The 13,766-nt window shown below is 55.6% G+C and overlaps 1 protein-coding gene across 2 annotated transcripts in view; it reads right to left on the reverse strand.

Moving 5' to 3' along the window:
• The window catches only part of UNC5B (unc-5 netrin receptor B), an 85,425-nt gene extending 73,123 nt beyond the window's left edge, over positions 1-12,302 (reverse strand). For both annotated transcript variants that reach the window (XM_067710656.1, XM_067710655.1), the window contains exon 1: positions 11,749-12,302. In XM_067710656.1, the coding sequence (XP_067566757.1) occupies positions 11,749-11,827 (79 nt within the window). In that variant the 5' untranslated portion in view covers positions 11,828-12,302. The remainder of the gene's footprint in view (positions 1-11,748) is intronic.
• Between the last annotated feature and the right edge of the window lie 1,464 nt (positions 12,303-13,766).

The raw sequence follows: 13,766 nt of genomic DNA on the forward strand, positions 1-13,766 counted from the left end.
GGGGAACAGAGCCTGCTGTGCCGGCCTCCTTCCACCTCAGATCAGTGGCCCCTGGGGTTTGGAGAAGTTTCCAAAGCACCTGTCCAGGCATTTTCTCCCTGGGCCCTACCTAGCATTCAGCTTCTTTTATTCCTTTTGCTGATGGGTAAACTGAGGCTCAGAGAGGGTGAGTGATTTGCCTGTCACACAAAGCCAGATCTGGCCCTACATTTTCCTGCTGGTGCATCCCACTCTGTACAGACACAGCTGACCTTAGGGCTGCAGATTCCAGACTCCTCGTCCAGTGCTCTTTCCAAATGCTATGACAATGCAGGCTTCCCCTCAGGCGGCTCACCAAGTCACCCTGTGGGCCATCCTGAACTTTATGTCTAATACTCCCTATGTCAAGAGGGGAATATTGGAAAGAAAGGAGGGGTGTAACCAGCGATTTGCAGATTGATTTCCTCCCAGGTAGAAAGAAAAGGGGGCTGACCTTTACTGACCATGCCTCATCTCGTTTTCATCTCCCCAACAACCAATCAGGACCCACATTTCACAGGCGATGCAGGCTAGGGGAATTACAGCTAGTGTCGGAGCCAGGACTTGAACCCAATTTACTGATTCTAGGGCAGACCCTCTTCCACTGGACAGATGAGGACACTGAAGCCCAGAGAGGGAAAGGGACTAGCTCAATGCCACACAGCAGATTAGCTGCTGGCCAGGATTAGAATCCGCGTTTCCCACTCCTCAGCTTAGGACTCTTTCTGTATGTGTGTGTCTGTACAGAGTGGGACGAACCAGCAGGAAAATGTGGGGCCTCACATTTGCAGCAGGGGTTGCTGCGTCCATCAGCTCCGGCTATCTCGGGCTGCCAGGCAGGAGTTCCAGATGAACCTGTGTTAGGGGCTCCTGGCAAGGGCCGGCGGGTGCCCAGCTGTGAGTGTGGCAATGGGCCCAGGACTACTGCTGCCTCGGCTAAGAGCCTGGGGGTGTTTAATCTCCCAGGGATGCTCCCTGAATGTTAACACTGGACGCAGTGCCAAGGGGAGCCTGGCTTAGCCAGACTCTGCAGCCAAAACTGCTCCCCTGTATCAAAACCAGCTCCTGCCAAGACGCTGCTGGCAGTTGCTCTGGAGGGCTGAGGCCTCCAGTCAGACCCTGCCCATGAACCTTCAGATATACTGTCTCAGCCCACACCTGCTCCCAGGCCCCAGGGCCAGTGTCCCTGCAACGGACTTTCTCTTGAGCCACTAGAAGACAAGGTGGAGGGGAATGATCCATGGGCTTGAGACTGCAAATAGGAAACAAACATCTTTTTTTGTTTGTCTGTTTGTGTTTGTTTCTTTGGCCGTGTCGCCTGTGGGATTTTAGTTCCGTAACCAGGGATTGAACCAGAGCCCTCAGCAGTGAGAGCACAGAGTCCTAACCACTGGACCCCCAGGGAATTCCCAGGAAACAAACATCTTTAAAGGGCCTGGACCAGCCAGCTATGGCTTGTGAAGGCCACCATGCAGGTGAGTACAAAGTTTACCAGCCCAGCAAATGTCTGCCAGTCTGCTTTCTCCACACAAAGGGGCAGAGGGCGCTTGACGGCAGTCCTCGATTAATTCTTCGTGGTTCCACTGGATTTAGTGAGTCAATTCTTTGCTACCTAGGGGCTCTGACCACTGAAGACTTGGCTCTGACATCCATGGTACCCTGTGCATAGTAAGTGATCAAAGATGGAAAGCAGGAGAGAATGAAGGGAGAGAGGCAGGCAGAGCGGGGGAGGGGTGGGGCTGGAAGCAAAGCAACGAGAATCTTCTAATTCTTTGGTTGCGCATCTACGGTAGCAAGTCCAAAGCGTGGCAGGGAGTGAGTCACAGCAAGCTCTTGGGCGAGGAAGGCTTGCGGGGATCCTCATTCATCTGTTCTACAAGTGTTCATCACGCACTCTTTGTGTTCCAGAACTGTGCTGGGTGCCAGGGACATGCGAGTGAGCAAAATCAGACCGAGCAGACCCAGGCTCCCTAGGCACCTAGTGTCACAGTTGCTCTCCTGTCACCCAGTTGTTTCAACCCCATCCTGTCTCCACCCGCTGACCCTGCCTCCTTGTCCCCAGGGCCCTGGCTTGGGTGACAGGAAACAGAAGGGTGGGAACCTGCCCCATAAGACATACCCCACCCCACCCCAGGTCACCCCTCTGTCTCTGAGTCTCTGTCCTGCTTTTTCACAGAATGACCAAAGGTGGGATGGAGGAGGGGAGCCAGGAACAACATTCCTGGAATCCCGGTCAACTTCTTATAAGCTCTGCATCCTCCATGGGTGCCCAGGCCCAGGCTGATTGCATTACAGAGCTGCTTGCCTTCGGCTCTGTCTCCTGACGCCAGTAATGCCTCCAGATACCAGTCAGGGCCTCTGGGGGTTACAGCCTCCTGGGTGATCTCAGCAGAAGACGTTCCTCCCAGACCCTAGGGATGCCTCCTGATATCCACCAGGCCCAGGTGGGCATCAGGGACCAGAAACGGCAGCCTCCTTCTTCTTGCCCCTCTCCCTGGCTCTCTGGTTGACAAGGAAACTGCCACCAGGAACTCTCTGTCCCCCTGCTTTCCTGCCCAGAGATGTACAGGGAGAGAAGCAGGGCCCAGGCCCAGCCAAGGGGGCAGCCAGACTGGGGGCAGGGAAAGGCAGGTAGGAGGGAGGCCAAGGGCAATCAATGGAACCTACTCTGTGCCAGGACTGCATGTTTATCTCACATCACATCACCATCCAGTGAAGTCAGCGGGGTCATCCCCACCCCACAGATGGGGACGCTGGGGTACACAGAGGTTGAGCCACCTGGCCCAGGCACTCAGTAAGAGTCAAATCCTTTTAATTCCAAAGCCTTGGCTCTTCCGACTAAGAAGGGACCCCTGGCTCCAGAAGTCTTGTTTTACCAGATGGTCAGGTGGCTGAATTCAGAATCCGTCTCCTGGGGGATGTGTCAGACATTCCCACCCCACACCTTCACATACACACCCCCTACCAAGAAGGCCCTTTCTGTTCACCCAAGCTCTGCTCATCCTTCCAAAGCCAGTCAAGCACCATCCTCCCCTCCTCCAGGAAGCCTTCCCTGAACCACAGGAGCTTCTCTCAACAGCTGAAGGATTTCCTGTTGTTATCACCCAATACATGGCACCAATAACAACGAGGAGGAGGAGAAGGAGGACAGCGAGTTTTACTGAGCGACTTAGAATGTGCAAAGCATTTGCACACATTATCTCATTCATCCCCACAAGGATCTGATGAGATTGGTGCTATTACCACTCCCCCTTTACAAATGAAGAAACTGAAGCTCAGAGAGGGTAGACAACTTGCTCTAAGCACCATGCCAGACCCCTCCCAGTACACACATCTTGGCTCGTCCTCAGAAGGGCTCCTCTCTGTTGCCCCATCATACACTCCTGTTGCACCCCAGCATCACAGGTCTGGCATGTGGCTTATGCCTCAAGAAGAGACACAAATCAATTCAAGGTTCAGGCCGGTACTTTGCCCACCTCTGACCCCAGAGCCCAGCAAATGCTCAGACCGAACGAATGTCCATGTGCACCAAGTTTTAGGGCTCGGTGTGTTCCAACACCCAATGTGGTGACAGGAGTCCTCATTCCCCACCCCCGCGCTCAGCCACCCTCCACTCCTGAGAAATGAAACAGTGGATGGGATGGCCAGGTCTGGACAGTGTGTTCCTGCCACACCCTCCAGAGGGCCCCCTTGAGCCTTGTGGCAGCGGCAGGGTCAGGCAGCAAGTGCCTCTCTGCTCACATGCCCAGGATGCCTTTGGCGATGGGGTCCTTCTCTGCCTCCCGGGCCCTGCTTGGCATCTGGGGCTCTGAGTCTGTGAGGCAGGAGATGCTCATGAAACAAGAAAAAGGGACGGAGGTCCCAGAGGGTGATTTATAGCTTTGGAGAGAGAGACCCGGGGCCGCATAATGCTCACAAGGGCATTCTAGTCGATATATTGACTTTCTGGAGGGGCCCTGTAAACACAGTGGTTCTGGGCCATGGTTACCTCTGTCTCTTGTTGGTTGCTGGGGCCTATTCACATGGAACCAGACAAAAACCCCAGAGCCCCTAAGGATCATCCTTCCACCTTTCCCCCATCCCAAATCTACAGATGGGACCCAGAGAGGGAAAGCCACTTGCCTAAGGTCACACAGCAGAGAAAGAGCAAAAACCAGAGTCCCCTAACTCGCAGGCCAGGAGCTGCTGGGCCTCCAGGCCCTGAGCCTCCCTGCTTTCTCCTCCCCCCACTCCCCTGGAGGAGGACGTCTCTGGCATTGCTCGGCTCTCTCCTGAGGAGGCTTTGCCTGAGTGCTCCCTGAGCTCTGTGTGCCAGGCCCTGTACTTTATAATATATCAGGTCATGTGATCCTCAAATAACCCTGTGAGGACAATATTATTATTATCATCCCCATTTTACAGATGAGGAAACTGAGGCAGAGCACAGTTACGTGAACTGCCCAAGGCCACAGAGTTAGTAAGTGTCAATGCTGGGGGGCTATGCTAAACTCCTCAGAATCCCAGTTGGCCACACCATGCACCCACAGCTGAGGCCCTGGGGAGGGGCCTCTGTGAGAAGGGGTAGGCAGAGGGGCTGGGGCTTCCTGGAGGTGATGAGAAGTGAGCTTGCCCCCTCCAACGGGCTCATGGAAGTAGCTGGGCTGAGGACTCTGTGCTTCCCTTCTTGCCCACTCTGTGTTCTCTGATGGGGGCCTGGCAGGAGGCAAAGAAGTATACCTCCCCATGCTTCCATCCCCAACATAATCCCTACCATTTCTTAAAAAGCGTTTTCTGGGCGCACTCCATCTGCAAGAACCACAGAGAGCAAATCAAAGAATAAGAAATCTTTTCATCTCCAGTGCAAGAGGTAGCTGAGAGGGGCGGGTCCCCCAAGGCACACCCCTTCAGTTGGGCCTGGGAAGGCCAGGATGGAAATATGGCCGAAGGTTGGCTCACCAAGGATTGGTGTCCACGCAGGATAGAGGCCTTGCAGATGCTGACAGGGCCAACTTCTCAAGAGTGGGAGAAGTCTCGGGCCTTCTTCACCCCACCCCCATCTTTTCTCCTCTTCAGAAATGCTCTTAGAAAGACCCAAAAATGAGAGTCAAGGTCTGGCTCACATCACCTCCTCCAGGAAGCCCCAAGGCTCTCTTCCCTGAATAGACAGTTGACCCTTGAACAATACAGGCTTGAACTGTGTGGGTCCACTTATAGGCAGATTTTTTTCAATAAACGTAGTAGCTATATTTTCATTTTACAGATCTTTAAGTTAATTGTGGGGATGAGTTTATGTTCAATTAGAGATTACAATATGTGGAATCAAAAGAACTAGTGTTTGAGTCCTGATTCTATCCAAACCATTTCAGCTTCCTGCCTTTGGGTGAGTCGCTTATCAATTCCTTTATTTTTGAGGCTGAGATAGCAGACAGAGGATTTTTAACTGCTGGGGTGTCAGCGCCCCTAACTCCGAGCTATTCAAAGGTCAGCTGTAGTGTCGTTGCTCTCATTTGCTACATACAGGGGCTCTCGGAATGTCATTTACCATTTTTTGGAGTGGAAATCAGCATCCCTCCCACACAGTGACCACCTTGAGGGCTGGGGCCAGGGATGCTCTGGCTCTGACCCAGGTCTGAGGTGGGCTTCCTAAGTGGCACCCACCTCCCCAGTGGGGTTCTTACAAGGACAAACTGAGGTCTTACGTATGAGGGTTTTATAATCTGTAAAGCAATATGTATACCGGTGGAGCTGTGATTTTCCTATAGGTCTCTCTGGTCCACAACAGCACACCTTATCCTAGAGTTAAGGAAGGCAGGGGAACTGGGAAAGCAGGGGAGCCCTTTGTGACCATGGAAATGAGGAACAGAGGAGTCCAGGGCTCATGTGTGTGTCTGTGTGTGCATGTGTCCTCTTAATTGCATCCACGAGAGTCCCAGGCCCAGCCGTGCCTGCCCACGTTGCTCTCCATGAGGGATGCCACTCACCCAAGCTCTGCTTGCCTCTTCTCTGGCAAATTCCAGTGGACACCCCACTCCCCCTGGAGGGTGAAGCGTGAACCGGACCCAGATCAGAGCAGATCTTCAAACCACAGGCCCTGTCACTGTTCTAGGGAAGCTGGGAGCTGACTGCAGGAGACCCCAGGACTCGGACCCCTGTCCTCCTGGGGGTAGGCACTGAAGCTCCTGGACTGGCTTTAGGGCTTGTCTGTGGCCAGTCTGTCCCACCTGCCCTCAGTGGGGGAAGCCAGCTTCCTCCCTTCCAACTCCACAACCCGGCATTCAGACCAAATGGACCAAATCCTGCTCACCTGGGTCCCACCTCAAACAGGCAGCCCTAAGAATACAAGAGAGGAGCTTCCCAAGCCTGGCGGTGACTCACCGTCCCCACACAACACATTCCTGTTTACACACAAACACACCACAGCTGCACCCATATGTACACTGCATACCTCCCCCACCCAAACACACACACAGCCACCTACACCACACATCCCATATGCAAAAGGCACAACTCAGCACACACACTCATTCCTCCTGCACACTTCACCTCCATGCCCAGCACCCAATGCAGCACCACACCTACCCTCACCTCCCACTGCACACTCCCGCCCCCGCCCACCTCCTCCACACACATTCTCACCCCACTCACTCCTCCATGCACGCTCTCACACCCACATCCTGTCTTCCTCGAGAAAAGAGCCGCCCAGTGGCGGGGAAGTTGTGAGGCACTGGGGGCAGCCTGCTCTGGGAGGTGAGAAGGAGGGAGGCTCTGCTGCGAGCTCACTCCCTAACCAACCATGCCTTGAGAGGTGTGGACTCCCGAAGACTGATTTAGCTCAGCAGGGGACGGGGTGGAGGGGACTGGCCAGGGGGCCGAGGGGGATCAGGGTGGCTCAGGATAGGAAGGGAAGGGGGAGCGGGCGGTGCCAAGGTGTGCGCAACCCCCAGGTACCCGCGCTGAATCAGCCCACCAGGCGGAGATGCTAACCGGGCCGCTGTGTCCGCAAGGGTAAATTCGGAAGCTTCCAGCAACCCAGGGCTTTGGGAGAGAAGGAAGAGGAAACAAAAGGGGTAGGGTGGGGGGAGCAGGGAGGCGGCTGATTTATGCCAGCACTTCAGCAAATGTTTTCGCTGCCATTAGCCTCGCAGCTTAGGAGAGAAAGGGGCGCCACGGGGTACCGGTGGTCGGGCCTCGCCAGGGCTTGCCTGCCCTGCGGGGTCGTGGGGGGCAGCGGCTGGCACAGAGGATGGGGTCTCACCTGGCCCCGGCTCGCCAAAATGCACTCGGTCCGGTGGGGGAGAAACTCCCCGGGCTCCAGGCCGGGTGCGGGCCCAAGGGGGGCAGGAGGTGGCGGCCCAGGCCCCACTTCAGAAGCAAATCAAAAGGATGGAGGGCACACATTCCCTCCACCCTTCTGAAACTGCCCTTCCTCATATTATTCTAATTACGGTATTCTAAATTTTCCTTTAATAAAAGGAAAGAAACAGAAAAGCACAGAACATACTTGTTTGGTTTCATTTTGCCTTCATAGCTTTAATGATTCCGTTTGTGGAAGCTGTTTAGAAAACCGGGGAGGACGAAGAGGAGGAGGAAGAGGCCAGAGTCACCAGCTCTGGCCTCAGCGGCCAGCTTCCTCCTCTCTGCCCCTGGGTGCCAGCCTGCCTAGGCAGCAGTCTCTCTCTACTCCCCAGCCCCACGAAGCCAACCCCTAAACCCCAACCTAGGACCCCTGTCTCTCCTCCCTTTCCTCCAGGCCTCAGGGTGCTCCAAGGTGCCTCCTTGTTACTCCAACCCCAGCGATAAGGTTCAAATGACCATATGTTTGGCCAGCAGGCCCGGGAGGAGGCTCCAGGATGGGCCAATGAGAACCACCAACCAAGCGCTTGGAATGTAAGAGATCCACCTCCCCTCCAGCCTCATCCTCGAAGCCCCAGGCAGCCCAGACCCTCCCTAGAAGCCATTGCTGGTAAAAGGGAAGGGGAAGTGGTAGGCAGACCTGACGACGTGGTCTGGCAGCCAGGAACAGGTCATAGTACCTCAGTCCAGGAGAAACTCAACAACAAAGTGAGTGCAGGAGATGAGCCCCCGAAGCTTCAAAATAAAAAAGTAAAAACCTATTTTGCCCCCAACTATACAAATAGGTACAGAGCTCTGAGGCTGGCTTGTGATTTATCTCACCTGGGGCAGGTGGGGGCTTTTTCTGAGAGGATCAGTGTTGGAAGGCTACCCCTGGGCACTTGCCTGGTCTCAGGGTCTCCCCTTGATCTTTGGTCCAGCCCTGTTCCACCTCTCCCAGGTCCCTGCTCCCAATTTCTTTCCACCATCCCCCAGCAAGTCCCAGTCTAACTCAGCTACCAAACCTACTTCATCATTAGCTGCCTGCCTTAGCTGGGCCTTGATTTCTGAATCTCAATCCCAGACCCATGCGGCCAGTCCGCAGCCCAGGTGGAATAAAGGAGCCACAACTAGAATGAGGTTTATGAGGCCTGAGTTCAAATGTCAGCTCTATCCTTGAGTCCCAGTGCAGTCCTGGGCAAGTCAGGGCCTGTCCCAAAGCTTCAGCAGTTAAACAAGCGGATTGGAAGAGACAGGAATTGTCTGGGATCCTATGGAATTCCCAGTCTGTGGGGTGGGGAGAGAAATTACATACAAAATTCCTCCCCTGCAGTGGTACTTTCACTTTAATGAGAAAACCCAGTAAGAGGCTCTTGATTTTCCATTTGTTTAAGTGAAATGGGCATTTGGTACAGAGTAGAGGAAGACAAGGACAGGCCACCACCACACATACATACATACACACACACACACACACACAGCAGAGACATTAGGAAAACTCCGATTTTAACTGCACCTTAAAAAGAAGTGCTATCATGACACCTTGTTTCCTTCTCAACCATCCCAGCCAGAGGCCAAGGAAAGGCTCATTAAAAGCTCCAGGAAAGGGCTTCCCTGGTGGCGCAGTGGTTGAGAGTCCGCCTGCCGATGCAGGGAACACGCGTTCGTGCCCGGGTCCGGGAAGATCCCACATGCCACGGAGTGGCTGGGCCCGTGAGCCATGGTCGCTGGGCCTGCGCATCCGGAGCCTGTGCCCCGCAACGGGAGAGGCTATAACAGTGAGAGGCCCTCGTACCGGGGGGAAAAAAAAAAGCTCCAGGAGAGGCTGAGGGGTGGGTGGGAGGAGATTCCCAGAGCCAGCCTGGGCTTTTGAAGTGGCCTCTCCTGGCCAGTCACTTGCTGAAATCTTCTAAGAGTCTCGGGTTTATGGTTCCAGGTTTGATTTCTCCACCATCAAACTTTATGGCTTAAAAAAAAATTCTCAGTGCTGGAAAGGGAACTCATTCCCATATTCACTGGGAATGGGGGTAGCGGAAAGGAGAGAGAGGTGCCTGCCCCTTGAGGAGAGCTTGGACACGCCCAAGAAGGAGCTTCCCCCTCCCATGGCTGGGACCAAAAGGAGGAGTCCAAAGTGGCCCGAATCAGCCCGCTATCGGACAGGAGCCCTGGATACAAATCTGCAATCTGCGGTCACGTGAAGGCAAGATTTGAGGAAAGGCAACATCCTGGACTTCATTTTCCCCATCTGTGCAATGGAGCTCATGAGGAATCACTGGGAAGACCTAAAGAACATTCTGAAAAATGTTCTGTGCCTGTGGCATTAGAGTACAAGGGCTGTGTAGGAGGAAGGGGCATGTTCTCTCTCCTGAAGGCAGGTTTCTGAGGGCAAAGGGAAGGCAGCAGGCTGACCCCACCAGTTGGCCCCTCTCCAGGCTGGTGGACAGGCAACCCCTGCTGCGCTAAGTAATGAGCACAATTCCAAGGCCAGTTCTGCTCGCTAGTGAGAAATCAAAGCCCGGTATTAGCCACCCATTTCTGGCTGGGCACCAATCGTGCTCAAATCCATCAAAGCCTTGGGCCTGGCGTTTCTTCTGGGGAAGGTGGGGGCCAGAGGCTTTGTTAAGCAGGCAAGGCAGGCCACCCCCAGCCTCCCCAGCAGAGCCTACTCTGCAGCTCTGGAGAACTCTAGGCCAACCGGTCTTGTCTTTCTCCTGCCTCCCCATCTCCCCACCCTCAGTAACCCCAGTATTTATTCCTGATACCCTTGCCCTGCCGGTCCAAACACAGCTTCCCAAGACCCAATCCTGCCCATATGCCATTTACAGAGACTTCACCCAACCCTCCAATCACCTCCCCTCAAACACCCCCAAACCAGAAACCAACACCCCAACCCAGCACCTCCCACACCCAACTGCACTCTTTAAAACAAAGTTGGTCACTCAGCAGCCTGCTTCCTCCCCCATCATTACCTTCCAACTTCAAAACACTGCTTTAAATACCAGAGTCTACCCAAATCATAATTAACGTGGATCAAATGATTGTGTCGTAACTTTACAACACAAGGCTGGCCAAAAAAAAAAAAAGTGGGGTATGTGCTAAAATCAAGCCCTCACTCCTGGGCCATGGGAATCATTAATTCCAGAGTGAGGAATAGCTGACTGTAAGTGGGGGAGGCGGGCGTGGGACGTTCGGGTGGGGGGGCGGGGAGGAGGGCGGCGGACGTCAACATCCAAGCGGAAGGTAGAGGGGGGAGGGCTGCGTCATCTGTCCACTTTGTGCACCAGTTTTCGGAGTCAATGCAGGATGCGGCCCACGCCCACCCAACCTCGGAAGCCCGGTGCTTGGTTTCTGGGGGGAGAGAGTGAGAGAGACGGAGGGGGGGAGGGAGGGGGGGCGAGAGAGAGAGAGAGAGAGAGAGAGAGAGAGAGGAGAGAGAGAGAGAGAAGAGAGGAGGGGGGGGGAGAGAGAGAGAGAGAGAGAGAGAGAGATGGGTTGGCTCCCGTGTGTCCACCCGCTCCCCAGGAAGACGCAGCCCAGTCAGCTACGCCCGGCCCAGCTACAGACCAGCGAGACGTGTACACAGCCACGGCGGGAGAGGGGGAATAGGGACTTTATTTTAGGAGCCCAGCGACTCCCTTAAGGCATCTTGCTGGGTCTGGAGTAGGAGCGTGGAGAGCGCACCTTGTCGGCTTCCCAGACGGGGAGTCTTGTCAGTGATTCATTTAAAAGGAAACTCGTCAGGATCACTACGTACTCCTCCCCACAACACACAACACCAACACCCAGAAAAAAATTCTTCCAGGCCTGCGGATCCCAAGATCTCGAGGAAAGCTGTACGTGCAAGACAGCCCTATTCCCTTCGATAACAAAACCCTACAAGCTGGCCTCATCTGGCTGGCGGAGCGGACCCGCGCTTCCCGTGTTCCCCAGGTTTCTCGCTCCCTCCTTCTCATCTGCGGATTCGGGTCTGTGCCACGCTAGGAGTCTGGGCGAGCCGGGACCTGGACTAGGAAGTTGCCGGCGAACAGCAAGCGAGCGCACACCTGGCCTGTGCAGCGACTGTGGTTTTTTGGCGCCGCTGCCAGGCGCGCGCGACGCCAGGGGTCCCCCGGAGGCCGGTACTCCGGGAGGCGCACACCCCGACTTGGACACCGTTCCAGGGAAAAGAAGCGATCTCTCCCTTCCAGGCGGGAGCTGGAGAGCCTGAGCAACACCCCCGCCACGCCCCGCCCCGCGAGATATCTGCGCCATCGCCCACTTTATTGGGGCAGAGAAATCTACCTTTTAACTTGGGCGCCCTTACCGCTTTCCCTGTGCGCACTGACGGAGCGATAGACCACCTCAACTTCAGAGCAGAGTGAGGCGCCAGGGTCCCCTCGCTCGCCTCGCTCCCCTCCCCCATGCCCGAACGCTCCCTACCTGCTTGGCTCGGCCTCAGGTCCCAGCAGAGCAGGAGTGTCAGCAGTAGCGCGCCCCGCGCTCCGCTCCGGGCCCACATGCTCCCGCGGCCCGGCTCGGGCGCCTCTCCCCCAGGGCTCTCTCCCTGGCCCCAGCCTCGCCGCCGCCGTCTCCGCCGCCGCCGCCTCCTCCTCGCCGTCCTCCCCGGCGCCCGGCCGCGCCAGCCCGTGCCCTCCGTGGGGGCAGAGGCAGCCACGCTTCGCAGAGGGCTGCCCGGCGCTCGGAACGCTATGGGTACCCGGCGCCCGCTCTCCGGCCAGGCTCCGGCGTGCCCCTCTCTGCGCTCCTCAGGCTCCGGGGCTCGAGCGCTCCTCAGGCTCCCGCGTCCTGGTTTCGAAGTTGCGCGACTGAGGGTGAGAGCGCTCAGCGGCGCCCGCAGCGGCCAACGCCGCGCCGTCCGAGCCCCCGTGCGCGCCTCCCTGCGCCCCGCCGCTGCCCGCGGCTCCGGCGCCCTCGCCGGCCTCCGCCGCCTGCCACAAGGCCGAGCGCTGCCGCTCGCTCGCCCAAGTGAGTCCGCGAGCAGAGCAGGACAGCGCGCGGCCGGGGCGGGGCCTGGGCGGGCAAAGGCGGAGCCGGCGGAGGGCCTTTCTAGGGGGTAACGACGGCCCCTTGGGCGCGGCTTTGGCGGAGATGGGGGCCCTTCAGGGGGGGTCCGCGCGAAACTCTGGGCCCGGAGCGTTGGAAATCCCGGCCGCTAGATCGTAGCTGGAAGCGGAGTCTGCCCAATTTTTGTTTCCAGAAACTAAAGAAATGTATCTTGGCGCTTTCCTCTGACTTGGCTGTGTCAGCTTTCTCCTCTGATTAAACTCAGGACTCTGTCGTTTTTGGCTCCCTGGTTTGTACTACGTAGAATCTACGCCTTCTACAGGGGGCGGGGGGGGGGGGGGGTCTTTACCAAAAAAGCTCCTTCAGTGAGGAAATCTCAAACACTCAAGTCCGTGGTAAGCAGGGGCTTACAGCTATGTGGACTTGGATCATCCGGTTTGGCCCTACTTGTGGGTATGACCTTGGGCAGAACTGTTTGACTAGACCCCTCTGAACCTCCTGTAGCACCCAGGGCCTAGGATGTTACTCCCCCACCCCACCCCCACCCTCCGCAAGTGACAATGGGGCATAGGGAAGCCATTTTGGGCTCGGGTGGGTGTAAATTTGGGCTCTGCTCCTTACCTGCTGTGTGACCCTGAACAAGTTACTTAACCATTCTGATGCTTCCTTCATCATCATCTCCAAAATGGAGAAAAATGATAATAACAATTTTATAAGGGACTGTAGAACTGATTTTTAAATATATATATATAGAAACTGTAGCATAAATGTCAGTAATCTCTCTTTCCAAGATCTCCCCTCTCAGCCAATCTGATTCCTGGTGGAAAATCCTGACCACCCAAGGGTGAGCCAAAGGGCATGTGGAGTCAGATGGAGGTTGGGCGGTGGGCGATATCTTGAGATTGAAACCCAGTGACATTAGAAGGGGTGGATCAACTAACACTGGCAGGGTCCTTGTATGTGCCAGGCATGGGGTTAAGCACTTTTAAACACTTTATATGCATCACTTCAGTTAATCCTCACAACTCTCTGAGGTAAGTACCATTTGTATCCCCCTTTTATGGATGAAGAAACTGAGGCACAGAGATGTAAAGTCATTTGCCCAAGATCACACAGCTTTTAGTGAATGAGTGGGTGAGTGAAAAGGGCAGGAGAGAGAGGATTGGAAAGAAACCCTCTGAGCTGGGGATCCTCGACACTTACACCTCTTCTGGGGCTGGCAGGTGAGAAATGACTGGCAGCCAGCAGGAATGCCTCCTCCCCACTGATCTGTTCACTACTGATCTGTTCACTACTTGGGATTTTTCCAGAACTGGGATCTGGAATCATTCCTCAAATACAGAGGCAGTGGCTGCTTCAGGAAGGGGTAAAGGAAGGCAGAGAGAGGTCCAGCCTCTCTCTGGTCCAGGCCCAGGAGTCAGTAGGTGGGTAGG

Source organism: Pseudorca crassidens, chromosome 16, assembly GCF_039906515.1.
Source record: "Pseudorca crassidens isolate mPseCra1 chromosome 16, mPseCra1.hap1, whole genome shotgun sequence".
NCBI classification, from domain to species: Eukaryota; Metazoa; Chordata; class Mammalia; order Artiodactyla; family Delphinidae; genus Pseudorca; species Pseudorca crassidens.